The sequence below is a fragment of the Halichoerus grypus genome, chromosome 4, assembly GCF_964656455.1.
Source record: "Halichoerus grypus chromosome 4, mHalGry1.hap1.1, whole genome shotgun sequence".
NCBI classification, from domain to species: Eukaryota; Metazoa; Chordata; class Mammalia; order Carnivora; family Phocidae; genus Halichoerus; species Halichoerus grypus.
This window is the reverse complement of record NC_135715.1, coordinates 79922920-79949247: the sequence shown is the minus strand read 5'-3', so window position 1 is coordinate 79949247 and position 26328 is coordinate 79922920. Positions and strand designations below refer to the sequence as shown.

General features: G+C 36.1%; 1 protein-coding gene across 2 annotated transcripts in view; it reads left to right on the top strand.

Moving 5' to 3' along the window:
• Positions 1-26328, top strand: part of RNF17 (ring finger protein 17) — a 147017-nt gene that overhangs the window by 8561 nt on the left and 112128 nt on the right. For both annotated transcript variants that reach the window (XM_036097134.2, XM_078070617.1), the window contains exons 4-9: positions 2503-2614; positions 3791-3871; positions 5119-5219; positions 21556-21727; positions 23331-23407; positions 23776-23850. In XM_036097134.2, coding sequence (XP_035953027.2) covers positions 2503-2614; positions 3791-3871; positions 5119-5219; positions 21556-21727; positions 23331-23407; positions 23776-23850 — 618 coding nt within the window. The remainder of the gene's footprint in view (positions 1-2502; positions 2615-3790; positions 3872-5118; positions 5220-21555; positions 21728-23330; positions 23408-23775; positions 23851-26328) is intronic.

Below are 26328 nucleotides of genomic sequence, written 5' to 3'. Positions count from 1 at the left end.
GTAAGCATGTAATAAATGTTTGTTAGATGAAATACCATGATGTTTTGACATTTGCTATGGTTTTTCTGAAATCGTGTTTCAGTCCTAGATAAATTTACAATTAGGGTTGACTATGGGATGGGATGGGATGGATCACAGTGAAAAAATCATAAATTTTTACTTTGTAACTTTTTAAGTCCCAATTAATTCACTGAGACCCTACTCAGAAGGCAATTATATTTTTGTATAACTTTAACTTTTTAAAGCATATTTAATATGGTAAAAAATTACGTGGGAAATAAAGAAACACAGGAAACCTTCAAGGAACAATCTCATTTGAAAACTTTCAATTTTGTTAATGGCACCAAGCATCAGTAAATCACCCCATTTCCTCATATCTCCTTCATTTTGCCTCCTGCAGACTATAATTTCCACAGTATCTTTCATATCCATAATTTATCGTCCATTTCTACTATCCTATTTAATTCTTATTCTTTTTTGACTACCTCCTTAGCACCTCTCTACTCTTCCCTGCTCCATGCTTCTTCACTGCCTACCTAAATAAAATCCAAATATTTTATACTAGCATTCAATGGCTTTTCACATTACTGATGCAGCTTCTCTGTCCAGACATAAATGGGTGCTTAGACAGACACCAAAAGAATATAGTTATCTCTTTAGGTAGTAAGCCACTTAGCTAAAATCTGGCAACTGGTTATTGACAGGACCAGTGGAACTCAGGCTTACTGAATGCCAACCCCTATATTTGTATTCCACCAGTCATTTCCTCCATAAGTTCTGAATGAAATGATTAGAATAAATCATTAGGAATCTTTTCAGCTCCATGTGAGTCAGCAGCCACAACAGATTTGAGTACCTACAGGAGTCTAGAAGATGACTTACTGGGTGATGTAGAGTTTAAACAATGAGTGGTATGAATTGTGGCAGACAAAAGAAGGTTCACCCCCTCCAAAGGAGGTGGCCCCTTTTCAGCTCCAGCCAATTATTGCTGTGTGTTAAGACCAACCCAGTGTTGCCAATCTTCCTTCCTAGAGATCTGGACTTCTAAGTGAAAATTTCTGACTTTTTAAACCTTACACAAGTTAAATCTGTTTATATTCTTGTCTAGATATATATAACTATATCAAGTGTGGTTATAAAGTGAAATTTAACTTTCAGAAGTAGATGAATCCATTTTAAATGCCCAAATTTTTTCCAAATTACTGTTTTGTTTTTTTAAATTCTCCATGTCAAGTATACTTATGTTAGAAACTCCTATTCCTTAATTTCAATAGTTTGGTTTAAAATAGTTGTTTATGTGTCAAGGGATAAGTCTGTTTAAAAATAATGTATTGCTTCCTGATTTATCTTTAATATTTTGAAACAGGAATTGAATAATGAACTCCTAAGGGCTTATGCATTCATATGTTTTCAAGAACATGAATATTCACTTTTCAAAGTAACTGAATGTTTAAAAATTAAAGTCTATTTTTTCTCTATAAGGGTAACATTTAAACATCATAGTTACTTCTATAAACTATTACAGGCTTATGATTAAGTTATTCAGCACACATTTATCAAGAGCTTACTGTCTGTTAGCCAGTATGGGGCTATAAAGATAAATATGGCAAAAACTCAGGACGCCTTGGTGGCTCAGTCAGTTAAGCCTCTGCCTTCAGCTCATGTCATGATCCCAGGGTCCTGGGATGGAGCCCCATATCGGGCTCCTTGCTCAGCCAAGAGTCTGCTTCTCCCTCTGCCTGCTGCTCCCCCTGCTTCTGTACTCTCTTTCTCTCTCTCTTTCTGACAAATAAATAAATAAAATCTTAAAAAAAAAAAAAAATAGGGGCGCCTGAGTGGCTCAGTTGTTAAGCGTCTGCCTACGGCTCAGATAGTGATCCCAGAGTCCTGGGATCGAGCCCCATATCGGGCTTCCTGCTCAGTGGGAAGCCTGCTTCTCCCTCTCCCACTCTCCCTGCTTGTGTTCCCTCTCTTGCTCTCTCTCTGTCAAATAAATAAATAAAATCTTTAAAAAAAAAAAAATGGGCAAAAACTCTAGCATGTGTAGATAAGAAATGAAACTAATTTTTTCTTTGCAAATTAACTTACCTAGTAAATTCATTACCTTTTCATAAATTATCTAAGCCTATAAGCACATTTTTTTAATAGCAGGCATTTGTGTATAAGTAATTGAGCTTAAAGACAGTTCAGTGACTGTCAACATCTCTATCAAAAAATATCAGGTAAGGAGAGGTAATTAGATTAAAGCACAATTTATACTGTGAGATAAATTTTTTTATTTTTAGGGATTTGCTAAGAAGTTGAATTCTTGGTAAAATTTTTATATGGAAGCATATTTAGCCATGCTTTCCCTCTTTTTGCTTATCATAGATGACTAAGAGCCCACTATAATTGTTATTATAAGTTGTCATATGAATTATTTTTGATAGTAAAAATCAGAATAGAAGGTTAAAATTGTTATATTAATATGGTATTTAAAATAATGTACTTGACATTTTTCAGGATAAAGAATTGTTCGCAGGACTTTAAAAAGACTTCTGACCAGCTAACTATTGGTTTAGAACATTCAACATCCACACACAGGACTATTTTGAACTCCTCATCTCTAATGGCGGTATGAAAAAATGTTACTCGTGAAGTAAGATGAAGCCAAACATTTTTACTTGGTGTCTGGTAGCTTAACTCTCCTCTCAAGGTTCCTATAATTACAGGGTTTGTTTTTTTTTGTTTTTTTTTTTTTGAAGCATAAAGGTAAGAGGTAAACCTACATTCTTTACCTGAATCTCTTATTTTATTCTAAATATGCTTGAACCCCAATTCTCATTTTTCCTAAGGCAACCCAGTCTCCCTTTGACCAACTCTATTAGTGTTCTTAATGTTTAACCATATGTAGCTTCTTCCCTTTGAACCTAGTTATTGAATCTAGATTATGTGAAACTTGTATAAAGTACAAGTTTCTAGATTCTGAATGTGATTTTTCCAGTCATTTTAATGGCAGCCAAAAGGCCTAATTAATTCACTGTGATGATGATGAGGTTATTGTTGGAAGATTGAATTTAACCTGTTTCTATAACTTTAAATAATGTATTATTTTAGTTTAAGATCAGAAATAGAACAAATTCCAAAATGCTGTTATTAAAAAGATCTTTAGTGAGCTAGAGGAAGGGAGAAAGCACTTAATCTTGCTATCTTTTACTTCAAGTTTAAATTTTAACATAGCCAAATTATAATCTTCTTTAAAAACTTAATTTTTACATGTGTGTGCATTAATTGCCATGGTACATTTTTCAAGATAGTTGGTTTTTTTTTTTTAAGATTTATTTATTTGACAGACACACAGAGAGAGAGGGGAACACAAGCAGGGGGAATGGGAGAGGGAGAAGCAGGCTTCCCGCTGAGCAGGGAACCCGATGTGGGGCTCGATCCCAGGACCCTGGGATCATGACTTGAGCTGAAGGCAGACACTTAACAACTGAGCCACCCAGACGCCCCTCAAGACAGAATATTTTGTGTAACCATTTTCCAACTTAAAACTATTTTTTCAAAAAGATTTCTAAAAACAATCTTGAATACTATAATCTATAATCAAAACTCTAAAATGTTAGTTTTAAATTTCTGGATAAGTAGGATTGAAAGTGTCATTTTTGTTACTTATTTTCAGACTTCTGTGGTGGTCTGTGTTACTTTTGTAATCAAAATTGTAGCCTGATTCGTTTGCAACTAATATAATGTATATAAGCATCTATTTTTATATTTTATATTTGTATGTGGACCCTTTTCACCTTCTTAGGAAACTAAAACTGCAGAAGAAATTGATGAAGCATTGAAGATAGCAGGCTATAGTTTTGAACAATTAAGTGTTGCTGTAAAAGTAAGCATTTTAAATGATTAAATTCTATAGTGAATTAAGGCATGTTCTCTTTAAATGTGTATATTTAGGGGTATATCACTGAAGTTAGAGCCTAGCACTAAGTTATTGAGCGTGATAATCCAATGACAGAGAAACATACAAAAGAATAGAAGACTTCCATGGCCTGCTAGGATTGGTCTTGCGGCATTGTTATGCTAGCGGTCTACTGAAATTGGAGCACTATTAAGGAACCATGATTTTTTTCTTGCTGTGAGCTGAATTTTGTCTCGAAAGTATTGCAGACCATCTTTCTAACATTGCTCATTATTCGGCTGTTTACCCTTACCCAAAGAATCTTATTTTCTTTCCTCCTTTACTCCATCCTCCCCCAGAAGAGACTCACTTGGTGACAAAAAACAAGCTCCTAAGCACCCAGCAACAACAAATTCACAACCAAGGCAGTCAAAAGATTATAGCTGATACAGGAATTAAGACTTCAACATACAAATTTGGGAGAGGGGTGGACAAAATTCAACCCATAACAATCTGCTCTCTGACCCCCTCCAGATTCATGTCCTTCTTATATGCAAAATACATTCACCCCATCCCAACCTAGTCTTAAATCTATTCCAGCATCAAGTCCAAAATCTCATCTAAATATCTTCTAAATCAGGTATGGCTGAGACTCAGGGTATGATTCATTTGGGAGCAAAATTCCTCTCCAACCATGAACCTGTGAAACTAGATAATTAATCTCCTTCTAAAATACATTGGTTAGACAGGTATAAGATAGACATTCCTGTTCTAAAAGGGAGAAAATGGAAAAAAGGGGTCACAGATCTCAAGCAACAATTCTTTGTCAAAAAATGCAAAGATGTGGAATAGTTAACATTTTAATTCAAGTATGTCTGATATTATGTATTAAGGTTTTTTCATTTAAGGAATCCTGCCAGAGAGAAATTCAGCTATTCAGAATGACTCTTCCTGTAATGATAAAAAGGAATAAGAAGTTTAGAAAACTTAGTGGATTTTCTAGGCCTTTTTGCCAGTTTATCAGTGCATAGTGCCAACAAAGATGTGATCTTGCTGACAAGTACCAGGATTTAAAGTTGAACCTGTAACTTATTCCATTTTTATCACCTAATCTCCTCTTGTGTGGTTACTTTGAAAAGTCCAAAAAGTACCTTTTACTTTTAAAATTATTTGAACAGTACAATTTCTACAAAATAAAAATACCAAATTAGGTCTTTGTATTATGTTCTTCTCAGATGCTAGAACACATACACAATCAAACAAAAGAGGAAACGGTCAGTCTTGTAGAGGTTCTGGAGAAACAGTTTGATCAACTTTTTACTTCTCTTGATTCCAGGTAATAACTTAAAAATATAGACTCAATGAAACTAAAGTTTTTAACATGAACTTGTCACTTTGTTTCTTTGTATAGATTGTAAAATTTACTGAGTAACTTTTAAACAAGTTTGGAAGGTATTGGGTGATCCCTACAGACTGATGTCTACAGCTTGAAAACGAACAATTTGTACATTTTTAAAATTTTTTGGCTATTTGCCATCTGGTCCCACAGCTAACTGTTAAATAAATAAGCTTCTTAAAACAGCACAGAAAATTTTCAAAATCTGCATGTTGTAGAATTTCACTTACTTGGGTAAATGCAAACATGCTTTTTCTTATACATCATTCCATCATTTTTTCATGTGTTTATTTGCATCAGAGCAAGTAATATTCTTACACTTTCTAACACTCATTTCTAAACAAATACCACATAGTTGCATATCCATCACTTTAAAAATTCTTTGATACGTATGATCTTTAATAATTTTTAATCACATTTTTCAATTCAAGAAATAGGATCGTGAAAGTTTCAACATGACAAAAGTAATATATTTAGTAAGGGTACTTGTCCATTTGACTCTTAGTTTTTTTCTTTTTAATCCCATTAGGATGCCTAGGACACAGGCTCAATATACTGTCAATGAATTTGTTGATACTCTTCAGTCTTCCATATTGATGCTATCTCACATATAGTCTTTAATTATAACATTTAAGTTATAAGTCATGTGCATGCATTTTAAACATTTTTATAGTGGTAAAATATACATAACAAAGATTACCTTTATAATCATTTTTAAGTGTCCAGTTTAGTGGCATATGATAATTTTATGTTTAACTTTTTGAGGGAACACAAAGTTTTCTACTGTAGCTATACATTTTACATTCCCACCAGTAGTGCATGGGGTTCCAGTTTCCTCATATTCTCACTAACAGTGTTGTTTTCTAGAGTTTTTTAGTAACCCTATCCTAATGGGTATGAAATAGTATCTTGTGATTTTGATTTGCATTTTATGTTGAGTATTTTTTCATGTGCTTATTTATTGTGTATTTACATCCTCTTTGAAGAAAAGTCCTTTCTTTTGGATTGGATTATTTTGTTGTGGGGTTGGAGTTCTTTATACACTAGGGATACTAATCCTTTATCAGATATGTCATTTTCAGATCTTTTTTCCCATTCTGTGGGTTATCTTTTTACTCTCTTGACAGCATTCTTTGATCCACAAAAGTTATTGATAAAGTTCTGTTTATTTTTTCTTTTGTTGCCTGTGCTTTTGTGTCATAGCCAAGAAATCATTGCTGAATCTAACATTATGAAGCTTTTCCCCTGTGTTTTCTTCTAAGAGTTTTACGGTTTTAGCTCTTACACTCTTTTTTTTTTTAAAGATTTTATTTATTCATTTGAGACAAAGAGACAGAGAGAGAGAACATGAGCAGGGAGAGAGGGAGAAGGAGAAGCAGGCTCCCTGCTAAGCCAGGAGCCTGATGTGGGGCTCGATCCCAGGACCCTGGGATCATGACCCAGGCCGAAGGCAGACGCCTAACCATCTGAGCCACCCAGGTGCCCCTTAGCTCTTACACTCTTGAGTTAATTTTTGTATATAGTATGAGAGAAAGGTCCAATTTCATTTTTTTCAATGTGAATGTCCACTTTTCTCAGCACCATTTGTTGAAAAGATGGTCTTTTCTCCATTGAATGGTCTGGGCATGCTTGTCAATACTCAGTTAACCATATATGTGAAGGTTTATTTCTGGGATGTCTATTTTATTCCATTGGTCTATCTGTCCTTATGCCAGTAGCACACTGTTTTGATTACTATAGCTTTGTAGCAAGTTTTGAAATCAGGATGTGTGAGCCCTCCAACTTTGTTCTTTCTCAAGATTGTTTTGGCAGTTTGGGGTCCTCTGAGATTTCATATGACTTTGAGGATGGGTTTTTGTATTCTGCCTGAAACGTCACTGAAATTTTAATAGGGATTGCATTGAATTGTAGATTGTTTTGGGTAGTATTGTCAACAATATTGGGTCTTCCAGTCCATGAATGTGGGATGTCTTTCCTCTTATTTTGTCTTCTTTCATTTCTTTCAGCAGTCTAATATGGTATATAAGTATACAAGTCTATTCCCTCCTTGTTTAAGTTTATTCCTAAGTATATTCTTTTGTATTCTATTTTAAAGGAATTGTTTTCTTAATTTCCTTTTCAGAGAGCTAGTTAGAAATGCATGTGATTTTTGTGTATTGCTTTTGTATCCTACATTTTGCTGAATTAATTTATTAGCCCTGCAAGTATTTTTTGGCCTCCTTAGGATTTTGTTACATATAAGATCATGTCATCTGCAAAAAATAGATACTGTCACTTCTTTTCAATTTGGATGTCTTTTACTTCTTTTTCTTGCCTAATTACTCTGACTAGAACCTACAATAATATGTTAAATAGCAGTGGCAAATGCATACATCCTGATCTTGTTTCTGATCTTAGTGAAGAACTGACAGCTTTTCCTCTACCTAGTGTAACGTTAGCTGTGGGTTTTTCATGTATTGCCTTTATGTTGATGTAGTTTCCCTAAATTCCTAGTACATTGAGTGTTTTTATAATGAAAAGGTGTTGAAATATGTCAAATCCTTTTTCTGCATTGATTGAGGGGATCATGTATGGATTTTTACTTCTTCCTGCTCTGGTATATAACATTAATTGATTTTCACATGTTGAATCATTCTTATATTCTAGGAATAAATCCCACCTCGTCATGATGTAGTATCCTTTTAATATGCTGCTGAATTTGATTTGCTAATACTTTGTTGAAGATTTTGCATTGATACTCATAAGAGATAGTTGTCTGTAGTTTTCTTGTAGTATCTTCATATGGCTTTGATAATGCTGGCCTCATAGAATGAGTTAGGAAGTGTTCCTACCCCTTCAATTTTTTGGAAGGGTTTCAGGAAGGTTGGTGTTAATTCATCATTAAATTTCTGGTAGAATTCACGAGTGAAACCATCTGGCCTAGGGTTTTTCTTTTGGGGAGGCTTTTGATTGCTGATTCAATCTCCTTACTTGTTATTGATCTGTTCAGATTTTCTATTTCTTCCTTACTCAGTCTTGGTAGGTAGTGTGTTTCTAGGAATTTGTCCATTTCATCTAGGTTATCCAATTTCTTGGCATACAATTGTCCTTAGTACTCTCTTGTAATCCTTTTCACTCCTGTAAGATCGGTCATCATGTTCCCACTTCCTTTATGATTTTAGTAAGTTGATTCTTCTCTTTTTCTTAGTGTAAAGAGTTGTCAGTTTTGATTGAAAAGAACCAACCTTTCTAGAAATCAACCACAAGAAAAAAAATTGGAAAGACTTTAAATACATGGAGGTTAAACAACATGCTACTAAACAATGAATGGGTCAACCAGGAAATCAAAGAGGAAATAAAACAATATATGGGAACAAATGAAAATTAATACACAGTGGTCCAAAATCTTTGGGATGTAGCAAAAGCAGTGCTAAGAGGGAAGAATATAGCAATAGAGGCCTACCTCAAGAAACAAGAAAAATCTTGGGGTGCCTGGCTGGTTCAGTCATTGAAGCATGCAACTCTTGAACTTGGGGTTTTAAGTTTGAGCCTCACCCAAGATGTCCATCGACAGATGAATGGATAAAGAAGATGTGGTATATATATACAATGGAATATTATGCAGCCATCAAAAGGAATGAGATCTTGCCATTTGCAACGACGTGGATGGAACTGGAGGGTGTTATGCTGAGCGAAATAGTCAGAGAAAGACATGTATCATATGACCTCACTGATATGAGGAATTCTTAATCTCAGGAAACAAACTGAGGGTTGCTGGAGTGGGGGGTGGGGTGGGAGGGATGGGGTGGCTGGGTGATAGACATTGGGGAGGGTATGTGCTATGGTGAGCGCTGTGAATTGTGTAAGACTGTTGAATCACAGATCTGTACCTCTGAAACAAATAATGCACTGTATGTTAAGAAAAAAAAAAGAAGAAGCTAGCAGGAGGGGAAGAATGAAGGGGGGGAAATCGGAGGGGGAGATGAACCATGAGAGACTATGGACTCTGAAAAACAAACTGAGGGTTCTAGAGGGGAGGGGGGTGGGAGGTTGGGTTAACCTGGTGATGGGTATTAAAGAGGGCACATTCTGCATGGAGCACTGGGTGTTATGCACAAACAATGAATCATGGAACACTACATCAAACATTAATGATATAATGTATGGTGATTAACATAACAATAAAAAATTTTAAAAAATTCGAGCCTCACATTGGGTATTGAGATTACATAAAAATAAAATCTTTAAAAAAAGATGAATTTAAGAATTGACAAAAATTTCAAACAACCTAACCTTACACTTAAAGGACCTGGAAAAAGAACAACAAAGCCTAAATACAGAAGAAGAAAGGGAATAATAAAGATTAGAGCAGAAATAAATGACATAGAAACTTAAAAAATTGTACATCAGTGAAACCAGGGGCTGGTTCTTTCATTTGCTTTCGTCGATTTTTTTTTCCTCCATTTTTTTTATTCTCTAGTTCCTTATCACCACTCTAATCTTTATTATTTCTTCCTTCCACTAGCTTTGGGTTTAGTTTGTATTTTTCTAGTTCCTAAGGCATAAAGTTAGATTGTTGGTTTGCCATTTCTTTTTTAATGTATTTACAACTATGTATTTCCATTTAACACTGCTATCACTGCATCTTGTACATTTCAATTTTTTTGACCCATGATTTTATAATTTTGTTCATTTTAATTTTTGTACATTTATTTTCAAATAAGTAATTTGTTCATAAGTTTCAACATTCAGAAGGCAAAAAAGATGTGCTATACCTATTTTCCCTCCCATCCCAGATTCCTTTTTTTTTTTTTATTCTTTATTTAAATTCAATTTAGTTAACATATACCATATTATTACTTTCAGGGGTAGAATTTGGGGATTCATCATTTGCATATAACACCCAGTGCTCATTACATCAAGTACACTCCTTGATGTCCATCACCCAATTATCCCTTCCTCCCACCTACCTCCCCTCCAGCAACCCTCAATTTGTTTCCTAGAGTTCAGCATTTCTTACAGTTTGCCTCCCTATTTTGATCTTATTTTTCCTTCCCTTCCCCTATGTTCGTCTGTTTGTTAAATTCCACATATGAATGAAATCATATGGTATTTTTCTTTCTCTAACTTATTTCACTTAGTATAATACCCTCTAGTTCCATCCACATCATTGCAAATGGCAAGATGTCATTCATTTTGACGGCTGAGTAATATTCCTGTGTGTGTGTGTGTGTTTCCATCACATCATCTTTATCCATTTATCTGTTGATGGACATCTGGGCTCTTTCCATAGTTTGGCTTTTGTGGGCATTGCTGCTGCCAACATTGGAGTGCATGTGCCCCTTCGAATCACTGTTTGTATCCTTTGGATAAATACCTAGTAGTGCAATTGCTGGGTCATAGGGTAGCTCTACTTTTAACTTCCTGAGGACCTCCATACTGCCTTCCAGACTGGCTGCACCAGTTTGTATTCCCACCAAGAGTGTAAGAGGATTCCCCTTTCTCCGCATCCTCGCCAACATCTATCGTTTGCTGACTTGTTAATTTTAGCCATTCTGACTGGTGCAAGGTGGTATCTCATTGTGGTTTTGATTTGTTTTTCCCTGATGATGAGTGATATTGAAAAATTTTCATGTGTCTGTTGTCTATTTGTATGTCTTCTTTGGAGAAATGTCTGTTCATGTCTTCTGCCCGTTTCTTCATTGGATTTTTTTTCTTGGGTGTTGAATTTGATAAGTTCTTTATAGATTTGGATACTAGCCCTTCATCTGATAAGACATTTGCAAATATCTTCTGCCATTCCATAGGTTGCTTTTTAGTTTTGTTGACTGTTTCCTGTGCTGTATAAAAGCTTTTTATCTTGATGAAGTCCCAATAGTTCATTTTTGCTTTTCTCTTGCCTTTGGAGACATGTCTAGTAAGAAGTTGCTGCAGCTGAGGTTGAAGAGGTTGCTTCCTATATTCTCCTCTAAGATTTTGATGGATTCCTGTCTCACATTGAGGTCTTTCATCCATTTTGAATTTATCTTTGTATATGGTGTAAGAGAATGGTCCAGTTTCATTCTTCTGCATGTGGTTGTCCAATTTTCCCAACACCATTCGTTGAAGAGACTGTCCTTTTTCTACTGGATATTCTTTCCTGCTTTGTCGAAGATCTAGTTGACCATAAAGTTGAGGGTCTATTTCTGGGTTCTTTATTCTGATCCACTGATCCATGTGTCTGTTTTGTGCCAGTACCGTACTGTCTTGATTACAGCTTTGTAATATAGCTTGAAGTCCAGAATTGTGATGCCTCCAACTTTGGTTTTCTTTTTCGGCATTCCAGTGGATATTTGGGGTCTTTTCTGGTACTGTACAGTTTTTAGGATTATTTGTTCCAGCTCTGAAAAATGTTGAGGGTAATTCGATAGGGACTGCGTTGAATGTGTAGATTGCTCTGGGTAGCGTAGACATTTTAACAGTATTTGTTCTTCCCATTCATGAGCATGGAATGTTTTTCCAATTCTTTGTGTCTTCCTCAATTTCTTTCATAAGAGTTCTCTAGTTTCTAGAGTATAGATCCTTTACCTCTTGGTTAGGTTTATTCCTAGGTATCTTATGGTTTTTAGTCCAACTGTAAATGGGATCAATTCCTTGATTTCTCTTTCATCTGCCTCCTTGTTAGTATATAGAAATGCAACTGACTTCTGTGCATTGATTTTATATCCTGCCACTTTGCTGAATTCCTGTATCAGTTCTAGCAATTTTTGGGGTTTCTACATAGAGTTTCATGTCGTCTGTGAAAAGTGAAAGTTTGACTTCTTTGCCAATTTGGATGCCTTTTATTTCTTTTTGTTGTCTGATTGCTGAGGCTAGGACTTCTAGTACTATATTAAACAAGTACTGTTGTCACATGGAGTGGCTATCCCTGTCGTGTTCCTGACCCTAAGGGAAAAGCTCTATTTTTCCCCATTATGGATGGTGTTTGCTATGGGCTTTTCGTAGATGGCTTTTATGATACTGAGGTATGTTCCCTCTATCCCTACACTGTGGATAGTTTTCATCAAGCTTCATTTAAGTGCTGTATTTTGTCAAATGCTTTTTCTGCATCTCTTGAGAGGATCATATGGTTCTTGTCCTTTTATTAATGTGGTGTTCCACATTGAATGATTTGTGGATGTTGAACCACCTTGCAGCCCAGGAATAAATCCCACTTGGTCATGGTGAATAATTCTTCTGATGTATTGTTGGATCCTATTAGTTGGTATCTTGGTGAGAATTTTTGCATCCATGTTCATCAGAGATATTGGTGTCTAATTCACCTTTTTGGTGGGGTCTTTTGTTTAGGATCAAGGTAATGCTGGCCTCATAGAATGAGTTTGGAAGTTTTACTTCCATTTCTATTTTTTGATACAGTTTCAGAAGAATAGGTATTCTTCTTTAAATTTTTGGTAAAATTCTGCTGGAAAGCCCTCTGCCCCAGGCTCTTGTTTGTTGGGAGATTTTTACTGCTTCAGTTTGTTTGCTGGTAATGGGTCTTTTCAGGTTTTCTCTTTCTTCCTGTTTCAGTTTTGGTAGTTCATATGTTTCTAGGAATGCATACATTTCTTCCAGATTGCCAAATTTGTTGGCATATAATTGCTCATAATATTCTCTTGTAATTGTATTTCTGCAGTGTTCGTTGGGATCTCTCCTTTCATTGATGATTTTATGTATTTGGGTCCTTTCTCTCTTCATTTTGATAAATCTGGCTAGGGGTTTATTGATCTTACTAAGAACCAGCTCCTAGTTTCATTGATCTGTTCTGCTTTGTTTTGGGTTGTTATTTTGGGGTTTTTTTTGTTTGTTTCTATTTCATTGATTTCTGCTCTGCTCTTTATTATTTCCCTTTTGCTGGATTTAGGCTTTATTTGCTGTTCTTTTTACAGCTTCTTTAGGTGTAATATTAGGTTGTGTATTTGAGACTGTTCTTGTTTCTTGAGAAAGGCCGGTATTGCTATATACTTCTCTCTTAGGACTGCCTTTGCTGTCGCCAAAGATTCTGAACTGTCATGTTTTCATTTGCATTTGCTTCCATGTATTTTTTTAATTCTTCTTTAATTTCCTGCTTGACCCATTCATTCTTTAGTAGGATGCTTTATTTTTTCGTGTACAAGTCTTTTGTGATCATATATTTTTATTTCTCTTAGTAGAGTTGTTGGGCCACGCAGTAAATATACATCTCTTTTTTTGTAAAGATGTGCATTTTTCATATTTATGCAATTTGTGTATATATTTCATTTTGTAAGAAACTGCCAACCTGTTTTCCAAAGTGCTTATATCATTCTACATTTCCCATCAACAATGTATAAGAGTTCTAGTTGTTCCTCATGCTTGTCTGCCTTGGCTTATATGGTTAGTCTTTTAAAATTTAGCCATTCTCATGGGTGGGACTATCTCACTGTGATTTTAAATTGCCTTTCCTAGGCACTGTGTTAAGTGCTTCATTAACTTATCACAACAGTCTTATGAAATATGTGCTATTATTATTATTATTATCCCCATTTTACGTGTGAGAAGACAGAGGCCCTGGAAGGTAAAGTAGTTTGCCTAAGGTCACAACATACCTAGTCAGTGGCAGAGCCAGGGTTCTGTCCAGGCATTCTGGCTCCAGGGATCAGACTCCTAACCTCTTTGTTGCACTAACCTCCCCAAGAAGTTCTTGGTCTCTTCCATGGGTAGTCCTTCATAAGGAGGCCTGGAAGCAGCAGCCAGTCACCTGAAGAAAAAAGGTGTTGCCTAAGATAAAGCTCTACAGCCTAAAGATAGATATCTGAAGAGCCACACACCAGGAAACAGAAGAAACTGCCCCTACCAGCCTACATGTGGGCATTGGTCCAGGATGAGGGCCAAGAGCCCCTAGTCTCAGTCTCTTGCCTTTCCCTGCTGAGCCTGCCAAAGGGTAATGTGGCAGCTCTGCCTTCAACAGATAGTACAGTGTCGTCCCTTATCCACCCCTTCTTAGTAGGATGGTCTTTAACCTCCATGTGTTTGTGGTCCTTCCAAATTTTTTCTTGTAGTTGACTTGAAGTTTTAAAGCATTGTGGTCTGAAAATATGCATGGTATAATCTCAGTCTTTCTGTCTTGGTTGAGACCTGATTTGTGACCCAGAATGTGTCTATTCTGGAGAATGTTCCATGTGCACTTGAGAAGAATGTGTATTCTGTTGCTTTAGGATGGAAGGCTCTGTATATATCTGTGAAGTCCATCTGATCCAGTGTGTCATTCAAAGCCCTTGTTTTTCTTGTTGATCTTCTGCTTAGATGATCTGTCCATTGCAGTGAGTGGGGTGTTAAAGTCCCCTACTATCATTGTATTATTATCAATGAGTTTCTTTAATTTTGTTATTAATTTGTTTATATATTTGGCTGCTCCCAAGTTAGGGTCATAAATATTTATAATTGTTAGAACATCTTGTTGGATAAATCCTTTTATTATGATATGGTGTCCTTCATGTCTTGTTACAGTCTTTGGTTTAAAACCTAGTTTGTCTTATATAAGGATGGCTACTCCAGCTTTCTTTTGATGTCCATTGGCATGATCAATGGTTCTCTACCCCCCACTTTCAATCTTGAGGTGTCTTTGGGTCTAAAATGAGTCTCTTGTAAACACCCTCTATCAATGGGTCTTTTTTTTTTTTTTAATCCATTCTAATACTCTGTGTCTTTTGATTGGAGCATTTAGTCCGTTTACATTCAGAGTAATTACTGAAAGATATGAATTTAGTGCCTTTGATCAGCGACCTATAAAATTGCTGTTCCTGTAGATTGTCTCTGTTCCTTTCTGGTCTTTGTTACTTTTGGGCTCTCTCTTTGCTCAAAGGATCCCCTTTAATATTTCTTGCAGGTCTGGTTAAGTGTTCACAAATTCCTTTAGTTTTTGTTTGTCCTGGAAACTCTTTCTCTCTCCTTCTATTGAGAATGACAGCCTTGCTGGATAAAGTATTCTTGGCTGCATATTTTTCCCATGTAGCACATTGAATATATCATGCCAGTCCTTTCTGGCCTGTCAGGTCTCCGTGGACAGGTCTGCTACCAGCCTTATGTGTCTACCCTTATAGGTTAAGGATCTCTTATCCCAAGCTACCTTCAGGATTTTCTCTTTATCTGTGAAATTTGTAAGCTTCACTATTCTATGTCGAGGTGTTGACCTATTTTTATTGATTTTTTTAAGGGAGTTGTTTGTGCTTCCTGGATTTGAATACCTGTTTCCTTCCCCAAATTAGGGAACTTCTCAGCTATAATTTGTTCAGATAAACCTTCCATCCCTCTCTCCATCTTCTGGGACCCTTATTATCCAGATATTATTTTGCGTTATAGAATTGCTAAGTTCTGTAAGTCTGCCTTCATGATCCAGTAGTTTTCTTTCTCTCTTCTTTTCAGCTTCCTTATTTTCCATCATTTTATCTTCTAAATCACTGACTCTTCTGCCTCATTTATTCTCATTTTTAGAGCCTCCATTTGGGGCTGCATCTCGGTAATAGCATTTTTAATTTCTGCCTGACTAGATTTTAGTTCTTTTATTTCTACAATAAGGGATTCTCTACTGTCTTCTATGGTTTTTTCAAACCTAACTAGTATCTTTACAATTGTTGTTTTAAATTCTAGTTCAGACATCTTACTTATATCCGTATTAAATCCCTGGCAGTGAATACTACAACCTATTCTTTTTTTCAACAACCTATTCTTTCTTTTGGGGTGAATGTCTCCATGTCATCATTTTGTCCAGAAAAGAATAGAAGAAAGAGAAAAGACAACAATAACGATGACAACAGGAAAAAAAAAAAAAAGCAAAAACAATACAAATCAAGAAAAAACCAAGAAACAACCCTTCCCCCCAAAAAAACTAGATCCTAGGTGTGTTTTGACCTTCATGTTAAAAGAAACTAGATCCCAAAATAAGAAAGAGAGAAAAACTTCTATTTTAACTTTTGTATGTATATAATAATATACAGTGAAAGGAAACAAAAAATAAAAAATTTATATATAAGATATATAAAAATTTTTTTTTAAAAATTGAAAAAATAAAATAACTGAAAAAATAATAATGAAAGACTTAAAAATTAAAATTAAAAAAAAAAAAACCACAGATGTTATATACTGTTTTCCCCAAGAGCTTTGCAGCCCTCTATGATCAGTAAACTTGGTGCAGGCCAGTTGTTCCTACTGGTCTCCTGAGGGAGGGGGCCCGTTGCACTGATTCTCAGGTGCCCTTGCCCTAGTGGAAATGCTCCCCACTTGCCAAGGGGCCAGGCATAGTGTAAGTGGCTCCAGATTCCACTATGTGGTGCTGTTTTGCTCCCTGAAGGGTTTCAGCACTGATGGGTGGCATGAAAATGGTGGTGCCCCAATCTCTAGCCCTGGAGCTGAAAGTCCACGCCCTTCACTCTTCAGTGAGCTCTCATAGAAAAGCAGTCAATTACTCTAGTCTCCCTGATTTCCATCAGATCTCTGTGTTTATCTGGCCTATGACTGAGCGTTTTTATTTCAGGCACGCAACTGAGTTTCAAACTCAAATTTTGGGGCACCTGGGTGGCTCAGTCATTAAGCGTCTGCCTTCAGCTCAGGTCATGATCCCAGGGTCCTGGGATCAAGCCCCGCATTGGGCCCCCTGCTCCGCGGGAAGCCTGCTTCTCCCTCTCCCACTCCCCCTGCTTGTGTTCCCTCTCTTGCTGTCTCTCTCTCTGTCAAAAAATAAATAAAATCTTTAAAAAAAAAACTCAAATTTTATGGACACCTGTGGTGCGGATCCACACTGTTCCTATTGTGGAGGGAGGGGGGGGTCTCACCATGCTTTTGCCTTTTGCTGGACTCCTCCCAGGAAAGCGGTCCCTGGAATGTGCAGCGGGTCGCAGTTTATGGCAACACAGAGCAGAAAGCTGGCACCTAAACTCACTGTTCTCAGTGGGCTTCCCTGCTCCTATGCCTGGGAACTCTGCCGCACTCAGGCACCCCCATTCTTGTGACCCCAGGGATCCTGAGACAATGCCATTCCACCTGGGATTCTACCTCGCTTTGTTACCTGAGCACCTTTAAGCCAGGGACATATGTAGCAGACTTTTAAAAGTTCCGATTTTGTGCTCCACTACTTATAATACTTTGCAGTAGCCTCCTTAAGCAGTCTCCCTCCCCTCCACCATATCCTCCAGTATATCACCCCATATTCAGGTCTCTGCACCTTCCAGAAAGTGGTCGCTTTTCTATTTATAGAATTGCAGCATTTCTTTTCTCAGATGTCTGATTGATTTCACAGGTGTTCAGAATGATTTGATAGTTGTCTAGCAATATTCAAGGGAATAGAGAAACTTAGGGTCCCCTACTCCTCCACCACCTTAACTCCTCTCCCTTTTCAATTTTTAAAATTTTTGTTTTTCATTTGTCTCAAGATATTTTCCTGGTGATTTTTTTTTGTTTGACCCATTTGTATTTAGGGGAGTATGTTATTTAATTTCCACATATTTTTCATTTCCTTCTGTTAACGTTTTCTAGTTTCTTTCCATTGTGTGACCAGAAAAGATACTTTGTATGTTTTCAGTTTTTTTTTAATCTGGGTTTTTAAAAGACTTGATTTTCAACCTAACATACGCTGGAGGATGTTCCCTGTATGCTTGAGAGAAATGTGTATTCTCTGTTGTTGGGTGGATTTTTCTCTTCATGTCAGTTAGGTGCAATTGATCTGTCATATGGTTTAAGTAGTCTATTTTTTATTGATATTCTAATGGTTTTCCTACTTGTTATTGGAAGTAGGAAGTAGGAAGTAGGATATTGAAGTCTCCACCTATTATTATAGTGCTATTTTTCCTTTTAATTTTGTTAGTGTTTGTGTCATATAGTTCAGAGCTCTTGTATTTGGTGCATATATGTGTTATAGTTGTATATTCTTGATGTTCTGTCAATTTATAATGTCCTTTTTCTCTTGTAACAGTATTTGACTTAGTCTATTTTGTCTAATATTTGTATAGTTCTCTTTTGATTACTATTTACACAGACTGTTCATCTTTTCACCTTTGTTCTGTGTGTCTATAGATCTAAAATGAGTATCTGTAGACCAAATATGTTGTCATTTTTTTAACTCTAGTCCTTTACTCTGTGCCTTTTGATTCTGAAGTTTAATCCATTTACTTTTAAATTAATTATCAATAAAGAAGGACTTTTGCCATGTTGTTTTCAATGTGTTTTAGAGCCTTTTTATCATTCATTTCTTCTATTACTACCTTCTTCTGTTTACTTGACTTTTTTGTAGTGACATTTTGATTCCCTTCTCATTTCTTTCTTTCTTTCTTTTTTTTTTTTTTGCATATTCTATACTTTGTGGTTACCGTGGGGATTACATATAACATATTAAAGTTATAACAGTCTATTTTGAATTGATACCAGCTTAACTGAATTGCATGTAAAAACTTCTTTACATCTTCATACATCATGTATCCATTAACATAGATTTATAGTCATTTTATGTATTTGTCTTTTAAATCCTGTAGAAAATAAAAGTGGAGTTATAAACCAAAACTACAACAATACTAGATTTTATATTTGCCTGTGTATTTACCTTTACCAAGTACAAGTTACTGTCTCTCCTCCTTTCATTTTAACCTGAAGGACTTTGTTTAGCATTTCTTGTAGTCCAAGTATATTGATCATGAACTCCCTCAGCTTTTCTTTATCTGGAAGTGTTTTAACTTTTCCCTTATCTTTTGAAGGACAGTTTTGCTAGTTATAGAAGTCTCAATTGGCAAGCTTTTCCCTTTCAACACTTTATTTATTTATTCATTTATTTTTTTTAGAGAGAGTTCAGGGGAGGGACAGAGAGAGAGGGAGAGAGACAATCCTAAGCAGGCTCCACACCCAGTGCAGAGCCCAACACGGGGCTCGATCTCATGACCCTGAGATCATGAACTGAACTGAAATCAAGAGTCGGATGCTGAACTGACTGAGCCATCCAGGCGCCCCTCAACACTTTAAATATGTCATCCCATTGCCTTCTGGCCTCAAAAGGTTTCTACTGAGAAATTGGCTGATAATCTTACTGAGGATTTCTTGGGTATAACAAATTACATTTCTCTTAATGCTTTCAGAATTCTCTATTTGTATTCCAACAGTTTGATTATATTGTGTCTCTGTGGGGGTCTCTAAGTTTATTCTATTTAAATATCCTTGGGTTCTTGGACTTGTCAATTTATGTATTTTATCTAATTTGGAAGTTTTTAGCTATTATATCTTCATATAATTTCTCTGCACCTTTCTCTTTCTCTCCTGCTTTTGGGACTCCTGTAATGCATATGTTGCTTTTCTTGAGAGAATCCCTCAAGTTCCTTAGGCTCTGTTCACTTCTCTTCATTATTTTTTCTTTCTGTTCCTCAGACTCTGTAATTTCAGTTGTCCTATCTTCAGGTTTGCTAATTCTTTATTCCTGCTCAAATATGCGGTTGAACCCCTCTAGTGAATTTTTTGTTTTAGTTATTATACTTTTGAGCACTGGAATTTGTTTCCTTTTTATAATGTCTATTTATTGATATTCACATTTTGGTCCTTCATTTTTTCCTGATTTCCTCTAGGTTCTTTGTGCATGTTTTCCTTTAGCTCTTTGAGCATATTTAAAACCTTTGTTTTAAAGTCTTTAATAAGTCCTATGTCTCTGCTTCTTCAGGGATGGTTTCTGCCACTCTGTTTTTTTCCTTTGAATGGGTCATGTTTTCCCATGTCTTTATATGCCCTTGCTGTTTTGTTGAAAATTGGGCATCTGAAAACACAGCCACCTCTTCTAGTCATTGCAAACTGGCTCTCTTCAGGGACAGTCTTTCACTGAGTGAGCATGCTCTGAGCCTTAGAATCAGCCTCAGGTGAAGGCTTAAGGTATTCTCAGGTCTTTTCTGAGCATGCATCTTGCCTGGGCCTGAGTATGATTTTTTTCTTTATTCCTTTATATACATAGCTACTTTTAAATGTATTCATTTCTGAAAGAGTCTCACCCAAGCTTTTGCAAGCCCCAGATGGTCTAGTGTATGTCTTTACCGATAATCTCTTGCCCAGGGATCTATAGCTCTTAGTCTTCCTACAGCCTTCCCAAGTACTGCCTGTTGCTCTTCACTGCCTGAGCTCCAAGTTAGGTGAAACAGACTAGTTCCTCAGGCATCCCACAAACAAGTTAGAACATTACAGATGAAGTCTGCTATGCTCCCTCTGGTTTGACGGAAGGAATTGGGAACTGTGCTGCTATCTCTACACCAAGACTACACCATGCTGAGGAGGGGGCTGGGCAAGAACAAGAAAAACCACCATGAATTTCCTACTGTTTTTAATGTGGCTTTTCCTTGATTGGGCATTTGCTTGATTGCTGTATACCTTTGTTTATTTTCCAGAGTTTCTATAAGATTATTTTAACTAGTTTTTGCTTGGTTTTTTTTTGACATCTCCACTGGGTAACAAGGGCTTAGAGTTACCTAGTTTGCCATTTTGCTGATATCAGTCTACAGGCATGAGTTTTTAGAAACCATACTAGAACTTACCAAAATAACCATTTTCTCCCCTAAAGAAATGACTTTCAGATTATTTATACAATTACCAAAACGGTTTTTGGAATACCTCTTCACCTTCAGAGCCTGTGTCACATTCTTGTTACTCTTCAGTGTGGCAAACACTCCTTTTTTTTTGCGGCCAGATTTGATCTTGAGGAAATAGTCATTTGTTTGATAATAAAATGAGAAAGTTACACACTACAATTTTTGGTACAAAATTTTTTTAATTGCCATAATAATTTAATTCCATCATAGGCCCAGAAAAGATTTTGAGTACTGAGGTACAAGTAATGAAGGAATTGCTATTTGCCATTCTAAGGGATTACTTTGAAGATTATAGTTAATTGATACCTGTGTTCTGGTTTGGTGAAGTCTTATTTTAAAATCTCATATTTATGTAATTTGTGTCAACTGATGGAAATTTTAAAATGTGCAGGCATATCTTTGTGGGAAATGAATACAAATTGTCTTTGAAATGGCACAAGTGATTACAAGATAGGATTTCTCTTTTATGTGGAATCATCTAGGATCTGTCTTCTGTAATTCTGTGACAGCTGTATCTGTGACATGATAATTATATCCTACTTATTCTCTAGTTACCCATACATAGTTTTCAATTATATCTCAGTTGAATTGAATGCTTCTTTTAACCATGTTCGTAAACTAGTGAAATTACCCTTTTGATACCACTCAGTTGTTTTAAACTCACTTTCATCTGAGCATTTATGAAATTCTGTAAAATAACTTTGGGATCTTACATGAAGGAAAAAGAATCTGTGTGAAGAAGTAGTAAGAAATGCAGATGATTATCTGTCAAATGTAATAATGGCTAAAAGCTACATTGAAGAGAAAAAAAATGATTTGGCTGCAGCTATGAAGATAGCAAGAGAGTTAAAATCAGCACCTTCTTTAAGGACTTATTGTGACCTGAATCAGGTAATTTTGATCATAATGTGAATTTATTTCTGAGGTATATTAGTTTACATGCTTTGGAATATGATATTTAAGACTTAACAGGCATTTATTTTCAGACTATTCTAACTTATCTTGGCCTCAATTTAGAATTCTTAGTGTTTGAATTCTAAAACAAACATTAATAAATTTGTTTAGCCTTTTATTGTTATTTACCAGTTAGGGATATGGCATGGTAATAAGGTCTTTATAACACATGATCTGAGAGCAAGTAGGGTGACATTGAGTTGGAAATTGATGTTCCTAGAATATTTGAATAAAAAATGAGAACATGTAAGGGCAGCAAACTAAATGAGATTCTCTGTTCTTTTCATAAACAATTTAGATATGACTGAATTCTTGACTTAAAAACTTAATTCAAGTTCTCATTCAGGGTTTTGTTTTTTTTTTTTTCCTTTTCTTCCTGCCTCCCCAAATGTGTGGGTCAAGAGACAGGGTGCTTCCACTATATTCTATCATCTAATAATGTGCCTAGGGAGCACAGCTGAGCAAAAATAAAAACATATTCCTGATGAGATCGTTTAGCCAGACAGGGTTAACCATCGATCTTTTTTGCTGATTTCTACCTTGCTCCTTTGGGATATAGATCCTGTTCTATTGTCTTTGAATCCTCATGGCCTTTTCCCATAGATAATCAGGTGTTTGGGCTGAACTGAGGTATAAAATAGAAGCCATTGGTTTACCTGCCTCCAAAGTCTCTAAGTGCCACCGTCTTACTTGATCAGACCTCTCTCATTTCCTGTGTATTACACATGAGGCATTAGGAGATGTAAAAAAGTGATAAGATTTGGTATTCACCTGGGACACCTGGGTGGCTCAGTCAATTAAGCGTCTGCCTTTGCCTCAGGTCATGATCCCAGGGTCCTGGGATCAAGCCCCACATCAGGCTCCTTGCTCAGCAGGGAGCCTGCTTCTCCCTCTGCCTGCTGCTCTCCCTGCTTGTGCATGTGCATGCTCTCTCTCTGACAAATAAAATCTTAAGAAAAAAAAAGATTTGGTATTCACCCTAGTTAGATTTATTAAGAAGATAAAACAAAAAGACATTGGAGGAAAGCAATGCAGATGCAAAGTGAATATAATCAGAATCTTCTCTGATTACATAGCTATATCCCATTTGTTAACTAGTGTCTTTTGTTGTTGTTATCTATTAATTTATGTCTCTAAAAGATTTAAAATTTCTTTAAGGGGAAAAACCATAAACACTTACTTGCATCCCTTCCTTTGGGTGCCTATAATCAAACCTTGAACACATTAATTAGTGAGATACTTAAAGGCTATAGTTTTCCTTCTAAAATCTTACTTTGTTTCAATAATATTTATTTTTTTAAGGATTTTTTTCATTTATTAGAGAGAGAGAGAGAGAGAGCAATGGGAGGGGAGAGGGTCAGAGGGAGAAGCAGATTCCCCACTGAGCAGGGAGCCCGATGCAGGACTCGATCCCAAGACTCCAGGATCATGACCTGAACCGAAGGCAGTCGCTCAAGCAACTGAGCCACACAGGCACCCCCAATAATATTTATTAAAAAAAAAAATTCACATCTGAGTAACACTTGTCTTTTGATTCTAGATTATCCGTACTTTGAAATTAACATTTGAGAGTGAATTGTTACAAGTTAGCTCTCTAAAACTAAGGAACTCTCCCAGGTAAGTAAGTTATAATTCAGGAGAACCTAAAAGTTAAGTATAAAAATGTATTAGAGCCTAGATTTATTAAATAGCAAGCAATTATAAATTGAAAATTTGTGTCACAAATGTTTCCCAAATTAGCAAACATGTAAAATAAGAGTAATTTATGATAAGTTGGGCATAGAGGATTCTTCAGTTACACTAGAAAAATATGTTGTCTTTGGGGTTCTTAATGTCAGCAACTGACTTTCAGAGAAAGTAGTAAAGTTGTATTAGAGCACTTAAAATGTTCTTTTAGAGTTTTTAATGTTAGCACTGACTTTTATTTAGAGAAAGTAATAAACTGGTATTAGAACATTTACTTATATGCTAGTGTTTTATTTTAGGTTGAATATGAATTGCAGTGAGATCATCTGTATGTTCAACAATATGGGAAAAATTGAATTTGAGGGCTTAACAAAGTAAGTATAAGAATGGTGACATGGGGGTGCCGAGGTGGCACAGTGGATTAAGCATCTGACTCTTGGTTTTGGCTCAGGTCCTGATCTCAGGGTTGTGGGATCAAGCCCCGAACCGGGCTCCGCACTCAGCAGTGTCTGCTTAAGATTCTCTCTGCCTCTGCCCCCCTGCACATGCACTCTCTCTCCCTCTCAGATAAATAAACCTTTAAAAAAAATGGCAACATGCCATTAATTTCTGAGAGGGTCTCTTAGAAAAATTACCTGAGACAGGAAAATTGATGTGTAGTGTGTAGTATGTATGATTCAAATACTGTAAAATAATATGAAGGGCAAAGTTTTCTATCACTTTAATTCTATGTAAAATATTTAAGAATGAAAAGACTTAGAAGTGATCAGTATTAAATGATATATGTGTGAAAGTTATCTTTGAGAGTCATTCAGCGAGTATTGAACACTGATTTTACGCTAGGCACCATTATCCTAAACATTGAGATATATGTCAGAGAAGTTACAATAAGTAGAAGATGACACATGTAAACAATCAAGTGAATAATTGCTATGATGGTAATATATGCAGAATTTAGTGGAGATGCAAACGAAGGGAACAGTCAGTTCTTTTGGGGGTAACAGGAGACTTAGAAAAAGGAGAATTTTATTTTATCTATGAAAATGAGTAGCAATTGGAAAGGAGGCCAGAAGGCAGGTAGGCATCATAACAGAAAGAAGGGTATAGGCAGTGAGATAATGTGCCACATTCAGGGAACTGCTTATATAATTCCAATTGGCAGAGGATACATATAGGCTAAATCCTAAAGACTTTGTATGCTGTGTAGCAGCATTTGAACTTTATTTTCTAGATCCATGTTATCCAATGTGGTAGCCACTAACCACATGTGCCCATTTAAATTTAAGCATAAGTTAATTAAAACAAAATTAAAAGGAAAAATTGGAGGGGTGCCTGGCTGGCTCAGTCAGTAAAGCATGTGACTCTTGATCTCAGGGTTATGAGTTCGAGCCCCACGTGCTCAGTAGTTACATGTGGTTGATAGCTACCATATTAGACAGTGCCCCACATTTTCACTATTGCAGAAAGTTGGACAGCACAGCTGTAGATAGTAGAAACCACTAAAAGATTTTCAACATGAAAATAAAAATAGATTACATTTTAAAAAGATAACTCTGGTGGCCATTTAGAGGATTATTTGGAAGAGTATGAGGCTAGAGGCTGAAGGATTAGTTGGGTTATTGTATCAATAGTCTCAGCAAATAATGAGAAACCAAACATAGGTAGTAGTACTGGAGAGCAATAGATATGACAAATGCTAAATAGGGAAAATTGATAAAGCTTATTAATTGTTTGAACATGATGAATGAGGAAAAGGGAAGCATCCTCAGTGATTTACAGGTCTAGCTTTGGTGGTTAAGTTGATGGATTGTGGTATTATTCACCAAGATTGGGAATACAAGGAGAAAATTTAGGAGTGGAGGGATAGTGGACATGTTGAGTTATTGTTGTTTACCAGATATCTGGGGAGAAATATACAGAGAGCAGTTAGCTATATGTACTAAAACTTGATTCTGTGTGTAGGAATAGTCAGAATATAGATGGTTTAGAAACTCCCAAAAAGAAAGTAAGTTCATTTACTTGTAGGTGGTATGTCTCCAGGGGAAATCATCCCCCAGGAAGCATCTACATTCATTACCTTAGGTAACTAACCAGAGTTTGGCCCACAATCTTAAAAGGTCAGGAACAGACATGAGCAGATGCGGTATAAGCCAGGTGAACTCCTACAAGCCAAGTTTACAAAACTGAATGCCAGAATTCCAGTTTAGTCAGAATGCCAGGTTATAAACTTATGGACAAATATAATTGCCACGTGGACTGGAATACTTGTGTTGGCATTCTCTACAAGCATCCGAACAGGCCTAAGAAGCCAAATTATAAGAAATTGCTCTGTTTGCAGTGTTGTTTGCAATAAAGGGAATAAGATTAATCAAATAGCTTAATAACATTAGGCCTAGATAGTACATTCCTAGTACGTTTCTTACCACCAGAGGAAAGTCCTTGCCAGAGGACTAGAGTATCAGTCCTTTGGCTCAAATCATTTTCCCCCAGATATGGAGCCCTGTACCCTGTTTGTCTTTGTGACTTGACTTTTGTGCTTCCATGGATAACCATCAGCCTTCCCAATGAGTACATTCTTTTAGATATTTTCATAACTTGAATATGATTACTATCGAATATTTTTAATATCAAAACCTATTCTGTCTCTTTTAGACTCTGCATTGATCTTGTCTTGATTTTAACGTTAATTCAGAGTATTAAATTTTTTCCTAGTTTAAAGGGAATGTATCACTACAATCTGCTTCTACTTATTACAGGTGGTAATTAAACAACGGGTTTGCCCAGTAAGAGCAGGTATTGACATAAGTCAAGGACAGTACCCTGGAAAAATACTAAATTTTAAGACCGAGAAA